Source organism: Vespa mandarinia, chromosome 8 (genome assembly GCF_050613455.1).
Source record: "Vespa mandarinia isolate Hongniang chromosome 8, ASM5061345v1, whole genome shotgun sequence".
Lineage (NCBI taxonomy): Eukaryota > Metazoa > Arthropoda > Insecta > Hymenoptera > Vespidae > Vespa > Vespa mandarinia.
Genome location: NC_140817.1, coordinates 3,710,355 through 3,736,903, shown reverse-complemented (window position 1 = coordinate 3,736,903; position 26,549 = coordinate 3,710,355). Strand labels below are relative to the sequence as shown.

Here is a 26,549-nt window from a genome sequence, read left to right as displayed (position 1 = left end):
AATAATGATAACAATGAACACAATTTTTCGAACCAATGAAAAAAAATTTATACCACGACTCGGTAGAGTTTTAATTTTGCACATTTATTTTTATCGGCTGAGTTGCAATAATGATCGTTTTAATTCGAATACAAATAATATCCGTTGTTATCAAGTGTTTGATTTCTAATTTCATCTTTATGTGTGATATTAATATGAACTTAAATATTAAAGAGAACATAAATAAAGTTTCAAAATTAATTTTCAATTCTTATGTAGGCATAGGGCAAATTCAATAAATGTTAATATTAAACGATAAATATTATTCAAAAGAAATGACAAAAATGATTAGACTATTACCCATCGTTTCGATGATTTATATTAACTCACCGATATATAGATATTATCGATTTTTTTTACGTTATAATTGGCAAGCAATATTTAATAATTAACAATATGGTGCCCATAATTATTTCTTATTTGCATGCAACTTGAAAAAAAAAAGAATCAATTTCTATGTTCTACATTTAAACAAATTTGATAAAGGCAAAGAAAATATATATATATATAAAGAACCATATTTTCGAATTGCATGATAAACTTATTCGTTCAGAAACATTTTTTATGAAAATACGATATTAACGGGAATGGAAAATTTCATTGGAAAAATATACAATTACACATAAGTAATAAATTAAATGATAGCGTATTATACATTTCATTTACTTTAATTTAATAAGATTTTATAAAATTCTTTTATACAGAGGACACATAAATTACGTTGATCATGATTTTTCAAGAAGTGTCGACAGGGGCGCCAACTGTCGATGGGGTTACTATACTAACTGATTTCGAAAAACTTTTTCATACATTTACTATATTGAACAGAGAGTATATTAATTTTGTAATATAAATAAAAACGCTGATCAATTTTTTTTCATTATTTTTTCTTTTTGTTTTGTTTATTCTTTTTTTTTCTCTCTTTTCTTTTTTCTTTTTTCTTTTTTTAATTCATACGACAGGCTTTACAAACGAGAAAATGTTTTAAAGATTACGTATATTTCTGTAACAGGTTCGTTCGTTTTATTTCCGTTGGTAGCACTGCGAATACCAGCAACATTAGCGGAATCTAGATGGCGGAAAGAGTAGGACGCATGCGCATTTCCTTCTCAACGGAATAGTCGTAAACAACATTTTTTTTCAATCCAGAACCCTCGCTAGTTTACGTATAGGAAAGTAACGGGGGGGGATTAATCGGGTTAGTGGATGACACTTTTTTCTGCGTTTTCGAAATATTTCGCAGAAAATATGAGATCGTACGGGTACGAATTGTACCCATGATTTATTATACATTTATGGCTCCTCGGAATGCGGTGACGTCATCCGGATCGTTCTGGAAGAGCCCTGCAGGACAATAATGGCGGGTACGTATTTTGGGTTGGGCAAGAAGAGACACTAGTTCCTCTTCCGGATTACGTTAACGCTGTACGAGATTATTGTTTATTAGCGTTATGTCGTTTATAGATTTGTATGCGAAATACAACTGTACGTATTGTCAAGAAGACATCACGGGTCTGCGTGTTAAATGCGTCGAATGCCCAGATTTCGACCTCTGTTTGCAGGTGAGTCGAACGGGAACGCCTGTTCCTTGTCACGTGCTCGTCGTCGTCCCTCACCCTCCTCCTCCTCCTCCTCACCTCCTTATCACCCTTATCCCCTCTCTCTCTCTCTCTCTCTCTCTCTCTCTCTCTCTCTCTCTCTCTCTCTCTTTCTCTTCATTCCGTTATTATTTTCTTTCCTTGTCTTTCTCTTGTCGGATTTTGCGTGTTGAAGCTTCCATCGATTCTCACGAATGTTATTGAGATCAGCTGTTGATCAGTTAGCTCTTATATCATATATATAGTCGTGTACAATAATAAATAAGACAGACAAGCTCTTATTACAGAGTTCGGTGAGAAACGTTAATACAGTTTTCTTTTTTGTTTTGTTTTGTTTTCTTTCCTTATTTCTTTATTTCTTTTTTTTTTTTTCTTATTTTCTTTTTTCTCGTTTTATAATTTTTTTTACTGATTCGTAGATACGAAATTTTTAATATTATCACGACTAGAATCAGTATGAAAATATTAATGATTTAAATAATTTTAATATATTAACAGTGCTTTTCCGCTGGAGCTGAAATTGGTCAACACAAAAATGATCACTCTTATCAATTTATGGTGAGTATTCGTTTGTGTAAATGTATTGTCATAATTTTTCTTTTTTTTTCCTTTTTTTCCTTTTTTCTTTTTCCTGTAATTCTTAGACGTAACTTTTATTTTTTATATTTTACATCAATTATATTTCATGCATATAGGATTCTGGTACCATTAGTATATTTAATGGACGAGGCAATTGGACTGCCAGAGAACAACTTAGACTTTTGGATGCCATTGAACAATTTGGCTTTGGAAATTGGGAGGATATCAGTAAACATATCGAAACTAGGACACCGGAAGGTACATTGAAATTATTCGAAAGATTTATTCTTTTATTATATATAATGTAATACTATGTAGTTACATGTTCAATAACATGATATTACAGAAGCGAAAGAAGAATATATTGCTAGGTATTTGGATGGTAATATTGGAAAACATACATGGCCACCTACAGAAAGCTATACGCCAAATCTTACGGATCAAACTAAGTCAGATAATGGACCATTATCCCCTGATCTCACATCCCGATTACCTCCGCTCGATATAACACCGGAGGAAGCTGCTCAATTGGGGTATATGCCTCAACGAGATGATTTTGAAAGAGTAAGTTTAACATTAAAATACTTTCTTTATACTTTTTACCTGTGTAATATATTAATAATAATAATAATAATAATAATAATAATAATAATAATAATAATAATAATAATAATTGAAATATTTTAGGATTATAACCATGAAGCAGAGTCTCTTGTTTCATCATTATTTTTGAATCCAGCAGAAGATGATGATCTCGACATAGCACTTAAGCTAGCACAAGTTGATATGTATACTAATAATTTAAGAGAAAGAGCTAGAAGAAAACGTGTCGTACGAGATTATCAACTTGTGTCCGCTTTCTTTGCATCATCTAGAAAAGATAGAGGAGTAAAGAAGAGACAAACGAAGGAAGAAAAGTATGAATGTATATTAAGTAATACATCTTTTGCTATAGTTATATGTGATAAAAAAATATATATATATGTATATACTTAAATATACTTCTTTTTTTTTTTTTTCTTTTTTTTTTTTTTATTATCATTTAGAGAATTTAGGGACAGAATGAGGACTTTTGCACAATTTTATACTGCACAGGAATATGAACAGTTCCTAACGAATCTTGAAAGAGAAAGAGAACTTCGGTTACGACTTTCGGAACTTTATCGTTATCGGGAGCATGGGATAGCTAGACACGAGGAATGTGCACATTTTGAACAAGTTATGGCACAGGCTCAGGGACAAAATGATACCGCCGATCACTGGACAGAGAAAAAATCTGTAAGTATTTGTTTACATTTATTTATTATTATTTTTTTTTGTTTTCTTTATAATACGTAAAATATATGTCGAATAGTTAGTAATTTCACAAATAGTTTTATAACATCACCATATTTTTTTTTTTTTTCTTTTTTCTTCCAATTTTTTTCCACCGAACAAACGTATGCTATTAACACTTACATGATTTCGATTACATGGCACTATGTGTTCTCGAGAACCAAACCTAATAGTCAATGATTCTCATTATTCTATTACATTGAGCCATTCTTAACAAAAATCTGTCAATGTGTCTACGTAAAAAAAATAAAAAAAAAAAAAAAAAGATACTACGTAGCCCTCAATTGATTATTCACATGTAAAAAATACAAAAGGAATTTTCTAAATGTATATATTATCTCTACTAATATTACACGAATCTTCGGATAAGCAATTAATATTTCAGCTTTAGTTTCTTGTTGACACTCTTTGTTCATGCAAATCCATACAGAGGGAATGTAAAACAACGTTCAGAGCTTTAATTATACTGTATGTACTAGCTTTTTCTTCCTCTTAACTAATTCTATTGTTTGTGGTGCGTGTTGCCAGGCATTTGTGAACAGATTGTATCAGTTTGCATTTCACTTAGGGCAGCAGTGGGCCGTCCACACCAATACACCGCCACACCTCAAAAAAAAGGTAAGATGATACATTGAAAATTTTTTTAATATATATATATATGTATATATATATATATATATATATATATATTATATCTATATATAATATAAATTTGTCAAGATAACTTATTCTAGTTTACAGTCCATTTCTTCATTCTAGAGAAGAAGAAAAAAATTACTCTTCCACCGACCGAAAGTCCACTGTAAAGCTAGACACAGCCAGCAGCAGCTCCACAATCAATCAAATCAATCCCAATCGGACGATGATTCCAGCCAATCAGTGGGTGGAGCAGGATAGCAATCCGAATACTTCCAGTCAACATTCTACAAGTTCCAATTCTACTGTAGAAAAAAATTGCTTTGTAGCATCATCTTCGTCGAAAGCACTCTCACATTTGGGAGAAACAGGAGAACGGGATATAGAAATGGAGGCATCTGCACATCTTTTAACGAAACAAGAAAAATCATTATGTCTTCAGTTAGACTTGAAGCCGATGCAGTATTTAACACAAAAGACGTTGTTGTTACAAGTGAGTTTATATACCTTTTCAATATAGTATAGGTATAGTTTTTTGTATTTCCTATTTTTTTTTCTTTTTTTTTTTTCTTTCCTTTTTTATTTTTCTTCTTCTTTTTTCTTTTCGTTTATTTTATTCTAGAAAAAAAAATATATCGTTACAGGAATATCTCAGTGGTAATAGAAAATCAGGGATTATACCTCAGTCGGAACCAGAGAGTAAGATACTTCATTATTTGGTAGCTAATGGCTGGATTGCAGCCAATTGATCAATTATCAAGAAAAAAGTTATCTTCATTTTCCAATTCTAAGTCAAGATTTATTTCATTAACTAAGTCTTAAATGTGTAATGATAACATGAGTTTGACTTAATTAATGCATGAAAATCAAATAGAAAGAAGAAAGAGAGAGAGAGAGAGAGAGAAAGGGATGGAGGGAAAGAGAGCGTATAAAAATTTTATTTGCTTTTTTCTTGAAACATTGCATCTATTTTATGTTATAAAGTTTATTGAAAATGATATCCCATGGCTGTCATCTATAGCAAAGAATATTAATATTGCACTATTACATTAATTATAAATGTAACGATAATAGCAACATTTTTATCCAATGTAGAATTGGGTTGAGGGTATATAATATGTACATATATAGGCGTATACACATATTGGTATATGTGTATGTATATTTATCATAACAAGTCTACCACTTTTAAATTCAAAAATTGTCTTAAGAGAATATTTTATAATACTGCCTTCTTAGTCACTATACATATTGTTCTATCGATTCTTCCATATGAAATTTTGTGTTCTTTTTTCTTTCTTCTTTCTTTCTTTTTTTTTCCTTTTTAAACTAAATGCTGTACATATATATATATATATATATATATATATATATATATATTCTTGTTTATTTTATTTAAATATTATTTGTTACCATACTTGACAATAAGGAAAAAGACTATAGAGACAAACGTGTATGTCAGATCTTTAAAAATCATATGGAAACATTACGAAGACACCAGTAATTTGTAATTGTAATTGTAATTGTAATTTATGAAAGTAATCATGCTATCATGTTCGATGATATGAAATATATTCTATCACAAATTGAATTTCATTCTTGCTTAAGGTTTTAAGCGAGTAATGAAATATGCAAAGCTAGCTGTGACATTAAAAAGAAAAGAAAAGAAAAAGAAAATAAAATAAAAAGAAGAAAAGAAAAAAAGAAAAAAAAGAAAAAATTGGAACGTAAAAGAAACAAAAAAAAAAATAAATAAATAACATCTTTCTTATTGCATTAATATTAATTGCTGCTACTGAGAGATTACATGTTAACAATATAATATGTATATATAGATTTAGCTTTAAAACAGAGTCATTTACGTAGCTTTAGTCCGTTAAGTGCGGACTTTCTGTTTGTAATATAATGAAGAGGAACAAGAAAAAAAAAAAAAGATTAATAAAAACAAAAAGAGAGATTCCTTATTGCTGAAGAATGGTACAAATACGATAAAATGTAATAATTGTGAGAGAGATGTATAATAGTAAATAATTTATCTATCGCCGACGCAGCATCTGTATGTATATATATATATATATATATATATATATATATATGTATATGTGTATATATATATATATATATATATATTATATGGCGAGAAACACATAGTACCTTTTTATTAATATTAAATGCTAATGCACAAAGTATAAAATTTCAAAGGTCAAATGTTGTAATCAACGATTTTTTTAATCCTATCAAATCTGATTCAAATTTTCCAGGATGAAATCTTTTTTTCTTTTCTTTTCTTTCTCAAAGGGGAAGGAAAAAAAACAAAAAACAAAACGAAAAAAAAAACAAACAAAAAATCTTTCATTTTCTAATTGGTAAGTGTAAATGCAGAGAATGATTTCCGTAAAAAAAATAACAAAAAGAAAAAAAAACGACAAAAAAAGTAAAAAAAAAGAAAAAAAAAACGAAGTAAGAAAAAGAAAGAAACAATTCAAATACACATATATACGTCATATTAATTTAATATGATAAAAGCAAGTTGGCAACGTATTCTTTTATAAAGATTGTATTTGAAGGTGTGAACTCGCTGTATAAATGTAAGGAGATATGACACGTTTTGCTTTGCATAACTATTTTCAATATATAATATCCACGGTTATGAAGTATTTCTGTGTAATTTTAAAATAAATATATGCATATATGTATATATGTATTTACACACACACACACACATACACATCTAAATGCATATATATATATATATATATATATATATATATATATATATATATATGTTTGTGTGTGTGTGTTTCGAAATTTTGTCATGTAGATATGAAGTGATATAAGAAATGATTATGTAAATATCATGATTAGGAATATGCGTTTAGCTTTTAATTAATCATGAGATTTACGTTATTTGTTAATGAGTCTAAAGATGTGAATTACTACGATAATATAGATACACTAAAGAAGGAGAAAAGAAACTCCTCATATTTTTTATGAAAGACACAAAATAACACGATTATCTTCGTTTGTTTTTCTAATTCCCGATTAAAGGCTTCAACAGATATCAAATTTAGCAAATAGAAAAGAATATACATACATATATATATATATATATATATATGTATGTATGTATGTATATATATACACATATAAAAATTTTCGTCAGAATTAATAATGCTTTTTAATAATAATTTTAATAATAATAATAATAATAATAAAAATAAAAATAAATAAAAGATAATAATAATTAAAAAATACTTTCTTATTTATATATATATATATATATATATATATATATATATATATCTTTCCTTTTAATAAATCATAATATATTTATATTATATTTCATAACAAAGAGAAAAATATAATGGTAGTTAATTTATGAGCGAGTAACAAATGCAACAACAATTATTATTATTGATGTTGTTATTATTATTATTATTATTATTATTATTATTATTATTATTATTATTATTATTATTATTATTATATTTTCTTTCTTTCTTTTCCACTTAATTTTATTTCTATTCAATGTATCGATTATAACGATTTCAAAAAATGATGAAAAAAAAGGAACATGTTTTTTTAAATGATCTTAGAACATTGATAAGATTAATAAACATTACGTACTGTAATAAATGTGTAAAGGAAAAAAAAGAAAAAAAAAATAATACCAACGTCGTATAGGAATAATTGATTTCATCTTGAAAAACAAAAGAAAATGAAAAATAGAAAATGAAAATAAAAAATGCTTATGGATTTCTGCGTTAATTAAAAAAATCCAACGATTGTTAAAATGTACGAAATAAATTGTACAATATTTTCTTTTAGAAATCTCTTAGTGTCGTATATAATATCCAATTTCAATTTCATTTTATCAAACCAAATGTTATTTCTCCTTTTTCTTTTTCTTCTTTCTTTCTTCTTCTTTTTTTTTTTTTCTTTTTTCTTTTTTTTTTCTTTTCTTTTGTTTTTTTTCTTTTCTTTTAATACGTCTTACAATTGCTTATTTATACTGTTTTACCGGAAGGACGAGTTAGCAAAGATATTCCAACAAGAAACAATTTCCATTATGTGGAATAATTTTCAATCTGTGCGTTCGTGGAATGAAAAATTAGTTATCAGATTTTTTTCTTTTCTTCCCTTCTCTCTCTATTTCTCTCTCTCTCTCTCTCTTTATCTCTCTATCTATCTATATATATATATATATGTATATATATATATATCTTATTTCCTCTTACAATAATTCTTCCGTCTTGTGTAGAAAGGAAGAAAAAGTGATAGAAAAAGAAAAAAGAGAGAGAGAGGGAGAGGGACGTATACGTAATCAGAATCTTTAATGAGTTGAACCTTCGATTGAATTGTACAATAAAACATAGGTGAATTGGTGATAGATTTTGTAGGATCAGAAATGTTTTCGATCCCACCTTTGCCCATTTATTTCCACCAGTTGCGTATCGGCAATTCTGCTGTAGGGAAGGAGATCCTTCGACATACGCGTAGATATATAAAAGCCGTCCGTCACTTCGATCTCTCATATTATTAAATCCAATCGCATCTTATGAACTGGCAGGTGAGTTACGTTCTGATTTCTCTTACTTTCTTCTTTAAGAAAAATTTGTTTTTTTTTTTTCTTCCCTATTATTATTACTACTATTATTATTATTATTATTTCTTTTTATATTTTTTTCTTTGTTCTTCACCATTTTATTCTTTTATATGTATTTTTTTTTTCTTTCTTTTTTTTTTTTTATGTATACACTGATATGTACATGATGCTTTATTATTTTTCTTTTTCTTTCTCTTTCTCTTCCTTTTTTTTTATTTTTTTTTATTTTTTTTTTTATTTTTTTTTTATATATATATATATTTCTGTCAACACGTTTCTCTCACTTGCTCACTTTGTTCTAATCGTGCGTATTCAAATTTGATTTATCCATCGACCGATCATAAAATAAATCTTTTTTTCTTTTTTATAAAAGAAATAACACGTATTTACAAATGATACGTGTGATTTCAATATTCAATACATTTTTATAACTTCTCTAACCGTTTTTTGTTTTTTCTTTTTTTCCAAATATTTCTCTTTAGCAAATATGAAGACAACGTTCATTTTTCTTACCGTTCTCGCGGTAATCGTGGTCAGTTTGGCACAGGAGTCAATGTACACCACGAAATTTGACAACATCAATGTGCATGAAATTTTGCACAATGATCGCCTACTTAATAATTATGTCAAGTGTTTACTCGACCAAGGTCGTTGCACTGCCGATGCTAGTGAATTGAAGAGTGAGTTTTTCCATTTATTTTTTATTTTTTTCTTTATTTCTATTTATAATCTCTTTATTCTTCTTCTCTAATTTTGTATTAATATATATATATATATATATATATATATATATATATTTTAATACAATATATTAATACAAAATATACATATGTATATATATATATAATATTACAGAAAGTTTGCCAGACGCATTAGAAACTGACTGTTCCAAATGTTCCCCGAAGCAAAGAGAATTTGCAGAGGAAGCTATGAAATTCTTGTCTCATAATAAGAAGGATATCTGGGAGAAACTTCTTGCCAAATATGATCCAGAAAAGAAATACAGAAGTAAGTTTGAGGATCGTGCGAAGGAAGCCGATATCAAGATCTAAGGAATAATTTGAAAATGGAGAAAATGGAAAATGGAAATATGATAGGGAGAGAAAAAGAAGAAAAGTGATAATTTGTGTTAAGGCATATCATTGAAAAAAAGAAAAAAAAAACAAAAAATAATAAATATTTAATCGTGTATATATATATATATATATATATATATATATATATATATATATAATTATACTTCATAAAATAAAATTTGGAAAATCAAATTATTTATACTAATTCAATATTGTTATTCATGATGTAAAATTATAATTAAAATTATAATAAATACTTTTACGTATAACTTTTGTATGAATTTTTGAAAGCAGGTAATGTTTGTTTATAAAGAAGATTTGTCAACGTAATAAAAATATAAGATCAAAAAGAAACTTTAATTCTTATTTTTAAGCCTCATATGATATCTCTCATTACGTTATCGTGAAACAGATAATTATGTAATTATAAATCTTCTATGCTGTGAGGAAGGTTTCCGTCTTTTTTATAATATGACATCGTAATGCAATAATGTTGTTGGCTCTTTCAACATCATCAATAGAAAATTGTTGTACGAGGAAAATCAAATAAAAAAAGTTGTTTGACGTTCTCTCGCCTCTAGATAAATGTCTACGTACAATCAATAATAAGATATTTTGTAACAGCGCATATAGTGCATTTTATATATATATATTTTTATTCAGATCCTTACCTCAAATTAAAAATTGGCTTTAACCATCAAGTCGAATTTTTCCGCTCTACATTTACTTATAAATCTGTAATTAATTGTAAATCTGTAATTGATTAAAAAAAAAAAAAACAAAAAAAAAATAGAATCGAACGTATTACTCCTTAAAGATAATCGAAAAATCAATGAAATAAATAAAACTACGTTCACGTTACATGTATCGAATTGACCTAATTTGCGTAATATAACTTAAAAATCACAGATTTATTTATACATGTATATGTGAATATATATATATATATTTTTTTTTTTTTTTTAATATTTAATTCGTCTTAAAATAATGATGGCCGTAGAAAGAATGAACAGAATTGGACGTACGATAGAACGTTCGCGTGAAGATATATTGAAACGTTATTTGAAAATCTGTCCGACATTTTATCACATTTGTTATGATCCTGTTGGTACTCACAAAAAATCACGTTCCTTTATAGGATTTTTAATGGGAATATTTCTCGGTATTATATTTTATCGAACTATAATCTTCCAATTAAAATTCGATCGTTATACCACTGTATATCTTGGTAGTATAATTATCGTTATATTATCTATCGGTTGTGCTACGTCTATTCAGGTAAACGATCAATAAAATTTATTTAATTTTTATTGAAAATAATTAGATAATTAACTAGACATAACAATAAGTTACAATAAAAGAAATTTAATTGAAAATTCAATCGTACGATTTCACGATCAAAGGAAATAATAATTAATTCGTTTATTGACTATTAATGAATATTAATTAAGTTAATCCTTTTATTATTCTCAATACAATGCATCGTAAATTAATTTTAATTTATTCAAATGATCTCGAAGGTACACACGACCATATCATCTTAACGCGTTCCTTGCGCGAAAAAAAAGAGACATAGAGAGAGAGAGAGAGAGAGAGAGAGAGAGAGAGAGAGAGAGAGAGAGAGAGAGAGAGAGAGAGAGAGAGAAAATAGAATAAAAAAAAGAAGGAAAAAGATGACAAAATGTTTTACGTCATTCTCTTAAACATTAACAAATCTAATCTTTATACGTTCTATTTATCGTTATAGATAAGATGCATCTGTATCCTATCATTTCCCGCATTTTTCGGTCGTGCCGGACGTGTACTATTGAGAGCACTGATACTTGGATATATAATAGCTGGACCTATTTTCAATTTGACATACAATGGGAAAGAAGTTATAAGGAGTTTTGCTTGTACCGCCAAATTGACGTATAATTTGACTAAGATCCGTGCCGATTTAATGTTCGAGCCCTTTCATCGGGCGATTTTAGAAATGAGATCGAACGCCGGGGAGTTAAAGGACGCTTTATCGTCGGTTAGAGATCTGATGAGTCCAATAGTTGAGGAGATCGAAGGGGAGGAAGAGATGATGAGATTGAAAGAGGAGAACGATTATCTCGATGAAATTCAAGGGGACTCTAAGAGGAGCGATGAAATCGTGGATAAGCGAGGAAAGGAGATGAAAGATGCCAAATCGGAAGCTGAATTTTATTCGGTCAAATATAAAATGAAAGTTGAGGCACGTTGCGAGGAACAACTTAGCCGTGGTGCTGGCAGGTGCAGGTAAGATAGATAGATAGATAGATAGAGAGAGAGAGAAAGAGAGAGAAAGAGAGAAATCATTAAAAACAACGATGAGTCTTATTAGAAAATCCATACATTTTTTTTCTGTTCGATTGTAATTTTTTTGTTTTTTCATTTTGTTTTATTATTATTATTTCCCCCTTCCTCCCCCCCCCAGAGACATGTTCGCCGATGCTTACGACAAGTGTTATCACAAGGTAACCGTTTTTGCGGCCTGGCTATTATGCTGGCCGATGAAGTTGACGTTCGTTTGCAATCTCGTACAAGCTTTGGGTGGAGCTAATATATGTGATCCTGATGGACAAGTCGATACCGGCGTTGGCGATGGTTACGTGGCATTAAAAAGTAAGATTTCTTGTTTTTTTTTCTTTTTTTTTGTTTTATTTTTTCTTTTTCTTCTTTTTTTTCCTTTTTTTTTTCAATCGATATTTCAAGAAGTAAAACTTCAACAAGTTGGCTGGATTTTCTTTCTTTCCCCACTCTCTTTTCATTTCCTTTCTTTTTCTTTCTCTTGTTTGTTGTTTTGTTTTCGAATGATAAATTCAAGGAGAAAAATAATTATGCTGGTTTTCTTTTTATACTTATCATCCTTTTTTTGTTTTCTTTCTTTTTTTTTTTTTCGTTTTTTTTTTTTCTTTTTCTTTTCCTTACCAGATACACGAAATAAATTTAGTGAAAGTTTGAAGGATGCGAAACTTCAATACAAATTAAAGATCGCACCTCCTGTATTAGACATTTATGATGCCGCGAGTGCTGCGAAAGCCGTAATGCATGATTTCGACATCAGAAGGAGATATTTCGAATCGTTTATGATATTTGCAAAGAGATGCTTATCGTTAATATTTCTGAATATTATATTGAACGCACAAAAGTATCATGACAATTATCTAACCGATATCGAGTTCGATAACATTTACGTGACACGTTATTTTCGAAAGATCGATGCTAGAAGAAAAGCTCGTGGCAGTATTACCTTATTGCCATTGAAGAAGATCGAGAGAATTAAATTTGTCGATCCTTATGGTTTAAAGACGAGCAAAATTGAGGGACGACATATTATGGGTGAAACGTTGAAACTACTATTTGAAATAATTATAGCTACGAGTTTTATACTGATGGATAGATTATTCTTTGAAGCACTCGATTTGATTCGCCGCCATTCACTATTGGAATATACTCAGGTAGAATTATACGATTACGCGAATTTTTCGTTTATTTACTTTTTATTTTCTCTCTCTCTCTCTCTCTCTCTCTCTCTCTCTCTCTCTTTTTCTCTCTCTTTCTTTTTTTATCTCTTGACAAACATTTTTTCTAGTCATATATTATTTACACATAGTATAGGTTGGTCACCACGATTTGAGTTTGGAGATTCAAGGTACAGGTATCATAGCATCTCTAATTAGACATTTAATCAATGGTTTCAACGTGAAGAAACACACAAAAACTGTTATAACTAATGAACCATGTCTACCAAGACCGATCGAATTATCAAATAATGTAATAGTTAAGATTTACGGTATCTTTCTAGCCGTTTTCATATTGATTTATACATCAGCTTATACCCAAAGGACACGTTTCTTTATTTGCTCGTTTTTTTATCGGACTCGTCAAAAACGTCGTATATTATATCTTTACAATGAGAGTTTACGTCGTAGACACGGTTACGTGAAATTTACGAAAGCGAAGATCAAGACTTTGGCTAGGACGCGACATTTGGAACAGGAGATCTCCTTTACAATGGCATTAAAAAAAGAATGGCCGAAACTTTTCGGTTGGTTACGTTTATTCGAATCGGCAAGAGAAAAATGTTTAGTTTGCGGTGAGGTTGAACCACGAAGGGGTATTAAATTTCGTCGATGTACAACCCCAGGTTGTCCTTTCGTTCATTGCGAGGAATGTTGGAGAGACATCGGACAAATTTGCTATGCCTGTGCCGATGTTTCCGATACTGATTCGGAAGACCTAACGGATGAGTCCGAGTCAACGGAATGAATAACAACGATCTGTTATTCTTCTCTCTGTCGTGACCTTTAAAAGTCGTTGGAAAATCACAAAAGACCGAGTCATGATACGATTTCAATTTTACATTTTATAACCTCGAAGTATAATCGTCTTGCCGAAGATGTTGAAATCATCGAATTAAATATTCCATCCATTAGATCAATTAGCACAATCAGGAAACTATCGTGAACGTTAAATACTTTATTTTCTTCAACAGTTTGTAAAAATTCCTTCATTAGACTTATCTTTAGATTAGAAATGATCGACCTGATCTTTTTTTTTTTTTCTTTATTTTACAATATATATATATATATTACAATTAGAATAAAACATGTGCACATATATACAGGATTAATAATAGCATGTGAGTAGACGAAGAAGAAGAACAAGAAAGATGATTTTCGTGCTTATTCATAATTCATAAAGTTCGAAACATAGTAGGCGTAATTTAACGTCCTGAAAATTTCTTCAGACTAAAATGTTTCCTAGAATTATTCTGTTCAATGAACGGGGGACTCTTCTTCTTCGGTCAGGTCGAAAGACTGCGGAACAACATCGGAGAAAAAAGAAAAAATAAAAATATGGATGACGGAATCAAAAAGAGGAGAAAAAAAAATGTTCTAAGAAACGTTCTAAGAAATATTCCCTCTTTTTCTTTTATTTATTTATTTATTTATTTTTCTAAACACGTATCACGTCTCTAAGGCATGCTTATTTAATCGTATATATATAACAAAACAAAACAAAACTTGTGATATATTATATATGTACACATATGTAAATACATTGAGTTTGAATTGTTTCCTTGTTTCGAACTAATCGATATTACATAATCAAGAAATCTTCTACTTCAGAATATTATATTTAATACGATTTCGTGCGTCTAACGAGCCATATCGAGTACTATAAAAGACATTACGAATGAAAATCGTATTTACAGAAAGAAGTTAGTTCGTTGAAATAAGAGTTAGAAGAAATATTTCGTCTTAATAAATTGTTAAAAAAAAAAAAAAAAAAAAAAAAGAAAAAATAAGTAAAGAAAAAATAAAGAAAAATTAAGTAAACAAATAAATAAAGAAGGAAAAAATAAAAATATACGAAAGAAAAAATGTTAATCCTTGTTATATTGGCAACGTGCAATATCGTTTTTCAACAAACTTTCGCTAAAGAAGAAGATATAACGACGGAGGAAGGAAGGAAATATACGACCAAATACGATAACGTCGATATCGATAGTATTATCAAAAGCGAAAGACTATTGAAGGTTTACGTGGGTTGCCTTCTCGATCGAAATCCTTGCACGCCGGACGCAATGGAATTGAAAAGTAAGCGTACATCTTTCAAATTCAAATTAAAATTTAGAAATTTTTCCATTGTGCGAAACGAAATCGTTATATAGTACAATTACTTGGTATAAATTAAAAAAAAGAAAAAAGAAAAAAACAAAAAAACAAAAAACAAAAAAAAACAAAGAGAAAAGAAAAAATTATTATAACGTTAATATAACAATTTTTTTAATTTCGCGAAAGTCAAAGAAAATTTGTCAAAAAGACAAAAAGACTAATTGAAAGGATGGAAAATCATTAATGGAATATAAATAAAATGTATATATGTATATATGTATATTTATATATACACACGTATATGCGTATAATTGGGAATGCATTCATCGAAATATTGAAAAAGTTTTAGTATCGTCGTAAAATATTTAGAAAAAATCGATTAACATTAAGAGATCTTTTCTTCTTCGTGGCTACACACAGTCTGTGTAAAGACGTTCTTACACGCGAGTCGGGTGTGATTTTATGAAAGCCATTACGGTGACACAGAGCGTACAAGGACGAACTATGAAAGGTCACATCTTGGCAACAAGATTGTTACTAACATATCTTTGTTTTCTTTCTCTCTCTCTCTCTCTCTCTCTCTCTCTCTCTTTCGTTAAATTCTACCTTTGTCCCTACTTTATTTTTGTTTCCTTTTTTTTTTGTTTTTTTTTTAATCTAAATCCTCGTGTTAACCATTATCATTTTTTTGTTGACATATTTTATCATCCAATTATTTTATCCCAGTTTTTTTCTTCTATCAGTTTCGTTACATGTTTAATTTATATATGGCATTTATGTATATATTTTTTCATCGACTGTTCTTTTTTTTGTTTTTGTTTTTTTTTTTTTTTTCTTTCGAGCGACAAATATGTTCACCTATTTATTTATTCATTTTTCTTTTTTTCTTTTTTTTTTTTCATTAATTTACTATATACGTTTAATTCGTACATTCATATATTCATATATTTATATATTTATATATTTTGTTTTATTAGCGTAACAGATATGTTCGTTAATACATATACATATATATATTTTTTTTCTTTTTTCAGTTTTTTATGTACAATTTATATAACTAGTCATATGTCTCTCTCTCTCTCTCTCCGTTCTATATATATATATATATATATATATATATATATATATATATATATATATATATATATATATTAATATATTATATGTTTATGATGCGCTCGTAATATATTTCGTAATGTATTCTTTAATAACATTATATAATGATGTTATTCTCAGTCCGTTGAAAGGATTGCCATATTACATAGGCTTATCATCGTAATAATAAACGAAATTGATGAAAGGAAAAAAACGAGAATATTAATGAACCATATTGACGTACCAAAATTTATTATTATTACCATGTAACATTACACGAGTTATATTAAAGATTTATTGTCCTGTGTCATTCTGTGTCAAAAAAAAAAAAAAAAAAAGAAAAATAGCAATAAATCAAAAAATAAAAAGAAAAAACAAGGGAAAAAGCAAAATCAAGAACGATAAATATGAAAACGATAAATTATTTTGTTTTCTAGGAAATTTACCAGATGCATTGTCGACAAATTGTTCGTCCTGTAGCGAGGCACAAAAGATCGCAGCTGATAAGCTGTCTCATCATTTGATCGACGAGAAACCAGAGGAATGGAGTCAACTTGAGAAAAAATATGATCCCGATGGCGCATACAGACGACTTTATCTAGAAAATAAATTCAACTATGATAATATGTCCTAGGATCGAGATAAAGGCAAAATGAATTCCGAAGAATCGAAATTAACGTTTAATCCTTAAAAAGAAGATCTTTACGATCAGTTATATTCCTAATCTTTAATCCTTCAATGCATGATTTATTTTAATAGTAATTTGTAGAAGAATATATGGGATTAATATTAAAGCAAATAAAATAATAATTAAAAAAATTATTAATAATAATCAATAATCAATATCACATTGCGATATCATAAATGTATTATCAAGAGGAACATTTTTTCTTTTCTTTTTTTTTTTTTTTGTAAATCAAAGTAACTAACATATGGAATTATTTTTACAAAATTTCATGAATGAATTAAATTTGTTCGTAATTAAACATGAATGCGCAGATTAATGTTACATATGACATATTTTAACATATTTCTAATTTTGCAATTGCATGGATATAAGGACTATCATAAATCAAATCCGTATAAATAACCATATAAATCCATTAATCATATCATTCTTAGCGTATGAAATCTAAAAATATACATGCTACCACTACTTTACTTGGTATCAAACAAGAAACAGATTTCCTTTTTTAATCTTCTATCGAATGAAAAAAGAAAAAGAAAAAAAGAAAGGAAAGGAAAGGAAAGGAGAGAGAGAGAGATATTTATATATATATATAAAAAAAAAAAAACAAAGAAAAAAATTTCGAAGGACGAGAAACGAATCCTTGGTTAGTATTCATGATGTTTATTAGACTTTGTCACATACTTATATCTACATATACATACATACGTACATATATATGTACATACGTATATACTTAGAGCTGGATAAAGACGTTGGGGATTTACTATAGGCAAGAAAATCAATGACAATGAAAATAACGTTGCGCAAGAACGTATGAAGAAGGCAAAACAAGTTCATGATTCATAACTGGACTCGCAAACGACCCGACGACCTAATGCTATTTGATTCTTTTGCCTTGTCATCTAACAATACAACCAAGTAATATATATATATATATATATATATATATATATAACTTCACTCTCTATCTTAATATTTATTTTCACCTTCGATCGATTATTATTCTATTTTCCATTCTTCGTGGAAATTTGTTGTAACGTCATTAGACCATCGTTAGTTATATTTCTAATTCACGAGAGATATTATATTCTTCTATATTTTATTATATCAAGACAATTATATATATTTAAATACGTAATACATATATACGTGTCTTTTTTCTTATTTTTTTTTTTCGCCGATTAGGTAAGAACTTAAGAATTATCTTTTAATTTTAATAATTAAATTAAAATTGTTCTCTTAATTATTCTCGTTATTTTAAATTTTTCAATCGATTAGATTTCCACATCTTACGTTATTCGTGAAAATACTTTAAAACGTCATTAGATAACTTTCGGATAATTAAATTTTTATTCCGAAAATACATTTATCAAACGATTACATATATACGTTTCGTTAAAATACTTCGTCCTATTTTCATTTTGTTTCTCCAACATAGACGAGAATTTAGAAATTAGTTTAGAGTTAGAAACGATATCTCCCCACACATATCCACACCCTCCCCTCGGCCCGGATACCCGTAGATCATGGAAGATGAAACGCCAAGACTAACGTGGGTGGTCAAATGTTAGGAACGATCTTTTCGTAGCTTCTTAGAAATCGAAGAGCTCGAGTATGCCTTGTCTTTGTCCTTGAAGAGGACAGGAATGCCCTGTTCATTGCTTCCAAGTTCCGAAACTATGTTGTTTGAATGGCGTGTCGTAGGTATATAAAAGTCGTAAAGAAAGAAAGAAAGAAAGAAAAAAAAAAGAATAAAAAACGAAAGAGAAATTCGTTCTACGGATTTCTTTTTATTGTCCCTTAAGCGAGAATAATGACGTATAGAAGAGAAATTAACCCGAGTAGAATTATACGAGTATTTTTTCTTTCTTCTTTTCTTTTTTCTTTTCTTCTTTTATTTTTTTATTTTTTTATATTTTTTTTTTTTTTTTTAACGAAATCTTAAATCAAATAAAAACGATTTGACGAGTTCTAATAGATCTATTCCTTTTCATCCTCCCCTAATCGAATTTACTTGTACTTTATTAGAAATAATTTGAGATGGGTTAAAGATTATTAGTCATAACTGATAAAAAGTATAATAATAATATTAATATTAATAATAATGATGATGATGATGATGATGATGATGATGATGATGATGATGATGATGATGATGATGATGATAATAGACAGGTAGACGGCATTAGAATTTCTTTTGAGATTATATTCTTTTTAACAATTGAATTATTCAAAGTGATATTAAATAGACGAAATGTTTTTATCGACTTTTTTTGCTAAAATGCATCATATGTGTGACATCATTTGTCTGACGCATAGATAATACTTTTATTGACGACAAACGATTAAATGTAATTGCATATTTGATAAAATATATAACATGTTGTTGTACGCGTTAAATTACGTGTTATCGAAATGAACAAATAGATTGCTATAAATTTTCGCTTTATAATTATTTATACGTTTCACGATTGAAGTAATAAATAAAAAGAGAATTTCCACTTATAGATAAGTGAGTATCACTGTCATTATGTGATTATTATATACGAACAGCATCCATGATATCAAATCGACAATAAACATACATTTATGTACGTCCATACATACATACATATATATATATATATATATGTAGTAGAGTAGAATATTGTATATTATTATATATATACTTTACTATATATATTATATATAGTAGAGTATATATATAATATCTAGGTATATAAATATATATATATATATATATATATATATATATATATATATAATGTGTAGGAATACATGCGAATACAGAGAGGAGACACGCATACTCGTTCCTCGTATTATACCCTTTCACAGATACAGGAAAGAGAAGGGGGGTGGGGGAGGGGCAGGCTATCGTGGTTATGAAGGAAACAGACGAAGGAACGAAACGAAGGAACAAGCACGTTGGGTGGTCCTGCCCCGCTGTTTATGGGGCACTGCATCTGCTGGCCCCGTATAAACCTCCCTCGACGACCTGTGTGGTCCCACCTTATGTCCGACTTTACATTCGATTCACTACTTGCTAATGGTAGCTGCATTAGCATTAGACCGTGCCGGACCCACTCTCTATCCCCTCTCTTTCTCTTTCTCTTTTTCCTTCCGTATTTATTCCTCACGTGTATTCTACGCTTCCTGCCAAATAATAGTATCTCTTTCTATATATATATTTCTTTTTTTTTTTTTTTTTATTTTATTTTATTTTATTTTATTTTTTCTTTTCTTTTTTATTATTATTACCATAACTACTTTCTCTCCTCCCACTCCCACCACTCCTTTTTTTAATTTTTATTCTCTTCCTGTTTTTTCTTCTTTTATTTTTTCTTTTTCTTTTTTTTTTTTTTTGTTTCTCTATCCTACAATATCGCACGTAAGGTTATCGATAACGCAAGGATTTTCAATTAGACGCTAGTGTAATTAGCTTGTCGAATCCGACGGCAGATGTCGCCAGGTCTTAAAGACATAAATTCAATTCTTATCTATACGCGTCCTTCTTATTCCTCTATCGATATTCATCGATCATCGATCATTGATTCATACGAAATCCGTTCGTTAATAGATCGAATCCTCGGATGATGGGAAAGTAGAGAAAAGTATAGAAAAAAAAAAGAAAAAAACAAAAAAAAAAGAATAACAAAATATTAAGATAAAAATAAGAAGTAAATATAAGAGAGATAAATTAAAATAAGAAAAGAAAAGAAACCTAGCCTTTTCTCTCTCTCTCTCTCTCTCTTTGCTTTTTTTGAGTTTCTTCTTTCTTTCTTTAGATCAAGCAATTCGATCGATCTATTCCATCGAAAATTTGACGATCTCTCCCCCGAGATCCCTCGAGATTTTTACTCGAGTTGGGTATTTTAGTTCTTCGTTGTAGGGTGAAAAATACTTGTGCGCCCGAGCGTACCCACCTGAGAGGACTCGATCAGTCTCGAACCAAGAAGGCATCGATTTCGCCATTGATCAATCGATCCGTACCTCTCGGATAAGATGCTGTCGTCGTCCAGGTCCCGTCTTGCTCGTCGTCTACCATCGGCCTGGACCACACGCGTCGTGTCGCCCTTTCTCTCTCTTTTTCTCTCTCTTTCTCTCATATAAACACACACACACACGCATTCTCTCTCTCTCTCTCTCTTTCGCTCGCTTTCTCCTTGTAGTCATCACGATCTATCCCGCATCCCTTCTCTTTGGTTCAACGATCTTCAACGAGCACGAGACTCGAACACCTAGAAGAGAAAATTTCTTGTCTTCTAATATTACTATTTTAAAGTATATGTAGAATGAGTAAGAGATAGATAGTTAGTTAGAGAAAGAGAGAGAGAGAGAAAGAGAGAGAGAGAAAGTGAAAATACATGTGTAATAAATATAAATTAATGGATTACTTGAAAAATTATTATTCGTATTACATATAAATAATTATATAATTATAAATATAAGTATATTTCTTTTTTTTTCTTCTTCCAATTGAAAATAATATTTTTCTATAATACGTTTTAATAAACAATGCAAGAGAAATACATTCACATTGAAATATAAAGAATAATTTAATCGTCGCATTTATAAAGTGAATAAATTTTCTTTCTCTCTCTCTCTCTCTTACTCTCATTCACTCTCTCTTTCTTCCTACCTTCTTTCCTCAGCTCACCATCTCAATCCCCGCCCCATTATGTTTACATTAAAAATGTAAATAATATACATACTTGAGGTGAGAAAAGAGTTATATGGGGACTCCCTCTTTAACTTCTTCCTCTTTCTATCTTGTCGGAAACGAAGACGCTTGTTTGCCGTACAACATGGCGATGTGAACAAAGTTTACGTGCACGATAAGTGGAGGATACGCGCGCATAAAGAGTATCGTCTTTGTGGAAGGAGGACGGAAAAGACAAGAGGGTAGTACGCTTTGTCGAAAGGGCGAAGAGAAAGAGAGAGAGTGAGTGAGAGAGAGAGAGAGAGAGAGAGAGAGAGAAAGAGATGGACAGTGAGTGAGAGAAAAAGAGTGACAGAAAAAGATAAAGACAGAGAGAGAGAGAGAGAGAGAGAGAGAGAGAGAGAGAGAGAGAGAGAGAGAGAGAGAGAGAGAGAGATAGAGAGAGAGAAAGAGAAAGAGAGAGTGAGTAAGTGAGAGGGGAGAGAAGGCCTCTCTCCTTTTCTACCAGCAGCAAAGAGAGGAGGCCACCCACGTTGAGGGCGCAAAGGCGATATTTAGCGGAAGGCAAATCTCTCTTGGACCACCCACGTTGAGACTTCTCCACTTCTCCTCTCCTTCTCCTTCTTCTTCTCCTCCACCACCTTTCCCTTCTTCTTCTTCTCCTTCTCCCTCTCCTTCTTCTTCTTCTTCTTCTTCTTCTTCATCTTCTTCTTCTACTATTTCTTCTTCCTACAGCCCAAATTCCGGGCTACCTTATTTCGATGAAAAAAAAAAGACAAAAAAAAAAGAAAAAGACAAAAAAAAAAATAAAAAAAGAAAGAAGAAAAGGGAAAGATAAAAAAGAAACTACAACTAACTAAATTTTACGAACGATTCGTTCAATAATTCATTTCGTATTTTGTCAAACGATCTAATATTTTTTTGTAATATATTATTCCATATATATATATATATATATATATGTAGGATGCGTGAATGCATATATGATTCGTTGTAAAAATTCAATGACAAGGGAAATGAGTACATATTTTTGAGATGACAATTATTCATACCTGTACGTTTGATCGATAGAATTCATATTTTGTTAACACGAATAAATAAATGAAATAAATGGAAGAAAGAAAGAAAGACAAAATATATATGCCATTCTTTTTTGTACATTTACAAAACAATCAAATATATCTCTTATCTATACATAATATATATGTATAGAGAACATCTCAATAAGCATACATCATTTTTCATACTACAGATAACATCGATAATCCCATAGATAGCGTAGGTTGAAATTTCAAATATATTTCTTTGAAAACTGACGAGAGGATTAAAAAGAGAGAGAGAGAGAGAGAAAGAGAAAAAAAAAGAAAAGAAAAGAAAAGAAAAGAAAAGAAAAGAAAAGAAAAAAGAAAATAAAAGAACAAAATAGAAAAATAAAAAGAAAAAAAAACAAAAAAACAAAAAAGAGAAAAAAGAAAAGTAAATCAAAAGAAAAATAAATAAATAAAAGATAAGGATTTAGGATTTATCAAATTGCATAATATCTTGTTTAGATATTATGGATTGTTGTTGTTACGGTGTTAAATAAAATGATATATAGCGTCGAAACGGGGGCCTATTTACGTCGAAAGAACCGACGTACGTACGTACGTACATACGCATACACACACGCGCGCACACGCACGCCCACGTTACGCGTGGCTCCGTTTAATATCCGAGGTTGTGCGTATATGTTTATGTTCGTGAGTGAATGAGTGTATATATGCGTGCACATGTATATGTATATGTGAGTGTCTGTGCTTTCGAGGGACCACCCACAGCGAGTCCAAGGGGACCACCCAACGCGCCGCGCTATTATAAGGGGCCGTCTCCACTTCGCACTTTACCTTAACTCGATACTCTTACCCTTCCTTAACCCCTTCACGCCAGGAATCGCGAGCGTGCGCAAGCGAGATACTTGCGCGAGCGTGCGCGGCCCCACCAAAACTAACGCGGCACACTGACTCTCTTTGCGCTCGCGCGCACCCACCGATTTCCTTCATTCCTTTCGATTGACCTTCTGGCGTTCTCCTCGACTCCGTCGATTAACGTCCCAACTTACATATACATATATATATATATATATATATATACGCATGTATTATGTATCTACATATGTACGTACTTACGTACTCATTGTATTATATACAAATCCAATATATTTTATCACTTTTCAATTTTTCTTTTTTTTTTCGTTTTTTTTTTATTTTTCCCTTTATCTTTTATCTTTTATATTTTAATTTTTTTTTCTTTTTTTTTTGAGGGGGGGGGAGGTCAGGGTGTATTTTTTTTTTCTTCCTTCCTTTACGAAGACTTTACATCCTTGGCTTTTCTCCTCTTTCTTCTTCTTCTTTTCCTTTTTTTTTCCTTCTTTTTTCTTTGTTCTTTACCTTTCTTTTCTCGTCTTCTTCTTCTTCTTCTTGTATTTTTCTTTTTTCTTTCCCCTCTCTCCCTTCCCTTTTTTTTTCTTTTTTTTTTATTTATTTGTTTTTTTTTTCTTTTTTTTTTTTTAATATTACCTCGCGTTTCTTAAATGGCCTCTTAAATGGCCTCGGTAAAAATGTTTATTTATTTTTTCCCACTTTACGAAGATACGATCGTGTTGTTTCTTTTTCTCTTCTTTTTTTTCTTCTCTCTCTCTCTCTCTCTCTCTTTCTTTCTCTCTTTCACTTTTAATTCAAAAAAAGAAGAAAAGAGAAAAAGTATTTTCTTCGACCTTTTTTTTAATAAAAAAAAAAAAAAAAAAAAATCAAAAGAGAAAATATTTTTTTTCTCCCTTCCTCAATGCTTTTATTTAATTTAACAATAACAAGTGAGTAATGCAAAAAAGCGTCATTAAGATCTCTCTCTTTCTCTCTTTTCTCTGTTTCTCACTCGCGTACGAAGAAAGAAAAAAAAAAAATCATGATGTTTGAGATTTTAGGAAATTCCTTGCAAAACTAGGATATCTCCTATCTCTCATTGAGGACTTATTGAGGATCCTTCGTCGTGGGGAGTCGCGATCCTGTCGACGGACAATGGGATGAAAAATAACGCGTTGGATAGGCTCGGGTTAAAGGCTTTCGTTGCGTACGACCAACGCACTATCTCTCTCTCTCTCTCTCTTTCTCCCTTTCTCCTTTTGCCTTTCATCCTCGTCCTTCGAGCAGTTCTGCCACACCTCCTCCTCCTCCTCCTCCTCTTCCTCTTCCTCCTATTTCACCTTCTTCTCTTTCTCTTTCTCCGTCTCCTTCTCCTTCTCCTTCTCATCTTTTTCATCCTGAGTTCAGCATCATCGTCTCACGGGGATTCAGCTAAGTCAATTCCACGTCGCGTAGGAAAGGCACAGAGGCGTTGGTGACTACCTGGGTGGTCCTCGTCCTACGCAAACAGAGCGCACGAACTAGCAGCAGGTAGTGCCGCTAGTGCCTACGGAAATTTACTGACTTTCTTCATCTCTCGACGTACAACGGAAAAAGAGACTACGAAGAAGGGACACAATGCTTCTTGAACACCTCCGCTTTATGTTACTCGATCCGTAACGAAGGTTTTGCTCGTTAAACGTTAAAGAAAGAGAATGAGAAAAATTTTTAATATTATTCCAAACGAATAGGAGAAAGATCGATATTCTTCTTCCTTTCGTTTCTTTTTGTTTTTTTTTTTCTTTTTATTTTTTTTTTTTTTTACAATATTTAATTCTCATCTATTAACAATTCTTACGAATCCTATCGATATCTGAAAATATAATTTTGTTTATTAAATATCGCCGAAAATATCTTGTAGCGCATCTCAATGTTATAATTCGACAAATATTAATGATAGATATTTAACGAGAAAGAAAAAAAAAAAAAAAAAAAAAAGAAAAGAGAAAAGAAATATCAATTCGTACATCGTCGAAGAGGAAAAAAATTAATGATAAAAATCGATTGACAATGTCTTTGTTAATAATTGATCTGTAGAATTTATGCAGAATTTAATATATTTAACGGGAAAAGAAAATTGCAAGAGGTGGAAAAAAGAAATAAGAAAGAAAGAAAGAAAGAAAAAGAAATAAAAATAGATTTATGTATGTCGTAAAGACAAAAACAAAATAAAAAAAAAAAAAACAACAAAAAAATAAAAAAAGAAAAAACAAATAATAAATAAAAAATAAAATAAAAGGATGATTGACGATAAGAAAGAAATTGGCATTCTTAATAAACGCCAATAGAAAATATTATTATCTTGAAAATGGCAAATATATTAATGTTATCGCGAACGACGGAATATTTTGTTTTCTTTTATAAATCTAAGATATAATATCATAATATACGTAACTCGGTAGTGTGATTAATATAAATAATTAAATGGTATCTCGGTGGTAAGTTTTCCGGAACGGGTCCCTAATAAGGTTCGGGCAACGTTAGTTTGCTGTCGTGCGGCAAAGGAAGCGATGGATGCTTCCTCCGATGCTCGCAGGCTATCGCGATTCGTTCTCCACGGATTTACGATCCGGATTCGGGACATTTACCGATGTAAAATCAGCGCCCCTGGACTGGCCGGTACGCGGAGTTGGCCATATTGCTTTTCATTATGGCCCGCGGTGCCTT

The 26,549-nt window shown here is 30.2% G+C and overlaps 4 protein-coding genes across 16 annotated transcripts; all 4 read left to right on the top strand.

Annotated features, from left to right (window-relative positions):
* Positions 1-1,138: 1,138 nt before the first annotated feature.
* Ada2b (Transcriptional adapter 2B) lies at positions 1,139-9,473 on the top strand. 12 transcript variants are annotated; one of them, XM_035887182.2, is made up of 13 exons: positions 1,139-1,403; positions 1,504-1,601; positions 2,136-2,195; positions 2,333-2,474; positions 2,563-2,780; positions 2,904-3,133; positions 3,263-3,494; positions 3,982-4,019; positions 4,120-4,169; positions 4,286-4,680; positions 4,832-4,886; positions 8,564-8,757; positions 9,276-9,473. In XM_035887182.2, the coding sequence occupies exons 1-12, from the start codon at positions 1,397-1,399 to the stop codon at positions 8,728-8,730; spliced, it is 1,692 nt and encodes a 563-aa protein (XP_035743075.1). In that variant the 5' UTR covers positions 1,139-1,396; the 3' UTR covers positions 8,731-8,757; positions 9,276-9,473. The 12 variants fall into 12 exon arrangements, with proteins under 12 accessions (XP_035743075.1, XP_085515159.1, XP_085515158.1 ...); XM_085659033.1 differs by lacking the exon at positions 1,139-1,403 and having other exon boundaries at positions 1,491-1,601; positions 4,128-4,169; positions 4,311-4,680; XM_085659032.1 differs by lacking the exon at positions 1,139-1,403 and having other exon boundaries at positions 1,491-1,601; positions 4,128-4,169; positions 4,293-4,680.
* LOC146872829 (ejaculatory bulb-specific protein 3-like) lies at positions 9,281-10,223 on the top strand. Its single transcript, XM_085659038.1, has 2 exons — positions 9,281-9,473; positions 9,649-10,223. Exons 1-2 carry the CDS (start codon positions 9,281-9,283, stop codon positions 9,843-9,845), a joined length of 390 nt encoding a protein of 129 aa, XP_085515164.1. The 3' UTR covers positions 9,846-10,223.
* Positions 10,224-10,871: 648 nt separating this feature from the next.
* On the top strand, positions 10,872-14,147 carry LOC118451060 (protein sneaky). Its single transcript, XM_085658866.1, has 5 exons — positions 10,872-11,147; positions 11,617-12,134; positions 12,313-12,500; positions 12,810-13,336; positions 13,497-14,147. Exons 1-5 carry the CDS (start codon positions 10,875-10,877, stop codon positions 14,145-14,147), a joined length of 2,157 nt encoding a protein of 718 aa, XP_085514992.1. The 5' UTR covers positions 10,872-10,874.
* Positions 14,148-15,193: 1,046 nt separating this feature from the next.
* On the top strand, positions 15,194-17,420 carry LOC146872828 (ejaculatory bulb-specific protein 3-like). Of its 2 annotated transcripts, none has more exons than XM_085658617.1 (2): positions 15,194-15,481; positions 17,032-17,411. In XM_085658617.1, the coding sequence occupies exons 1-2, from the start codon at positions 15,265-15,267 to the stop codon at positions 17,226-17,228; spliced, it is 414 nt and encodes a 137-aa protein (XP_085514743.1). In that variant the 5' UTR covers positions 15,194-15,264; the 3' UTR covers positions 17,229-17,411. The 2 variants fall into 2 exon arrangements, with proteins under 2 accessions (XP_085514743.1, XP_085514744.1); XM_085658618.1 differs by lacking the exon at positions 15,194-15,481 and adding an exon at positions 15,872-16,010 and having other exon boundaries at positions 17,032-17,420.
* The last annotated feature ends 9,129 nt before the right edge of the window (positions 17,421-26,549 follow it).

Excerpts from the sequence above, each read along its gene's own strand:
- LOC118451060 (XM_085658866.1), top strand. The coding sequence starts at position 10,875 with ATGAACAGAATTGGACGTACGATAGAACGTTCGCGTGAAGATATATTG. Across the intron at positions 12,501-12,809 it reads TGGTTACGTGGCATTAAAAA|ATACACGAAATAAATTTAGT; the intron begins GTAAGATTTCTT and ends TTTCCTTACCAG. Across the intron at positions 13,337-13,496 it reads CACTATTGGAATATACTCAG|GTTGGTCACCACGATTTGAG; the intron begins GTAGAATTATAC and ends CACATAGTATAG.
- Ada2b (XM_085659031.1), top strand. The coding sequence starts at position 1,491 with ATGTCGTTTATAGATTTGTATGCGAAATACAACTGTACGTATTGTCAA. Across the intron at positions 3,134-3,262 it reads AGACAAACGAAGGAAGAAAA|AGAATTTAGGGACAGAATGA; the intron begins GTATGAATGTAT and ends ATTATCATTTAG. Across the intron at positions 4,170-4,285 it reads CGCCACACCTCAAAAAAAAG|TTTACAGTCCATTTCTTCAT; the intron begins GTAAGATGATAC and ends AACTTATTCTAG.
- LOC146872828 (XM_085658617.1), top strand. The coding sequence starts at position 15,265 with ATGTTAATCCTTGTTATATTGGCAACGTGCAATATCGTTTTTCAACAA. Across the intron at positions 15,482-17,031 it reads GGACGCAATGGAATTGAAAA|GAAATTTACCAGATGCATTG; the intron begins GTAAGCGTACAT and ends TTTGTTTTCTAG.
- LOC146872829 (XM_085659038.1), top strand. The coding sequence starts at position 9,281 with ATGAAGACAACGTTCATTTTTCTTACCGTTCTCGCGGTAATCGTGGTC. Across the intron at positions 9,474-9,648 it reads CGATGCTAGTGAATTGAAGA|AAAGTTTGCCAGACGCATTA; the intron begins GTGAGTTTTTCC and ends ATAATATTACAG.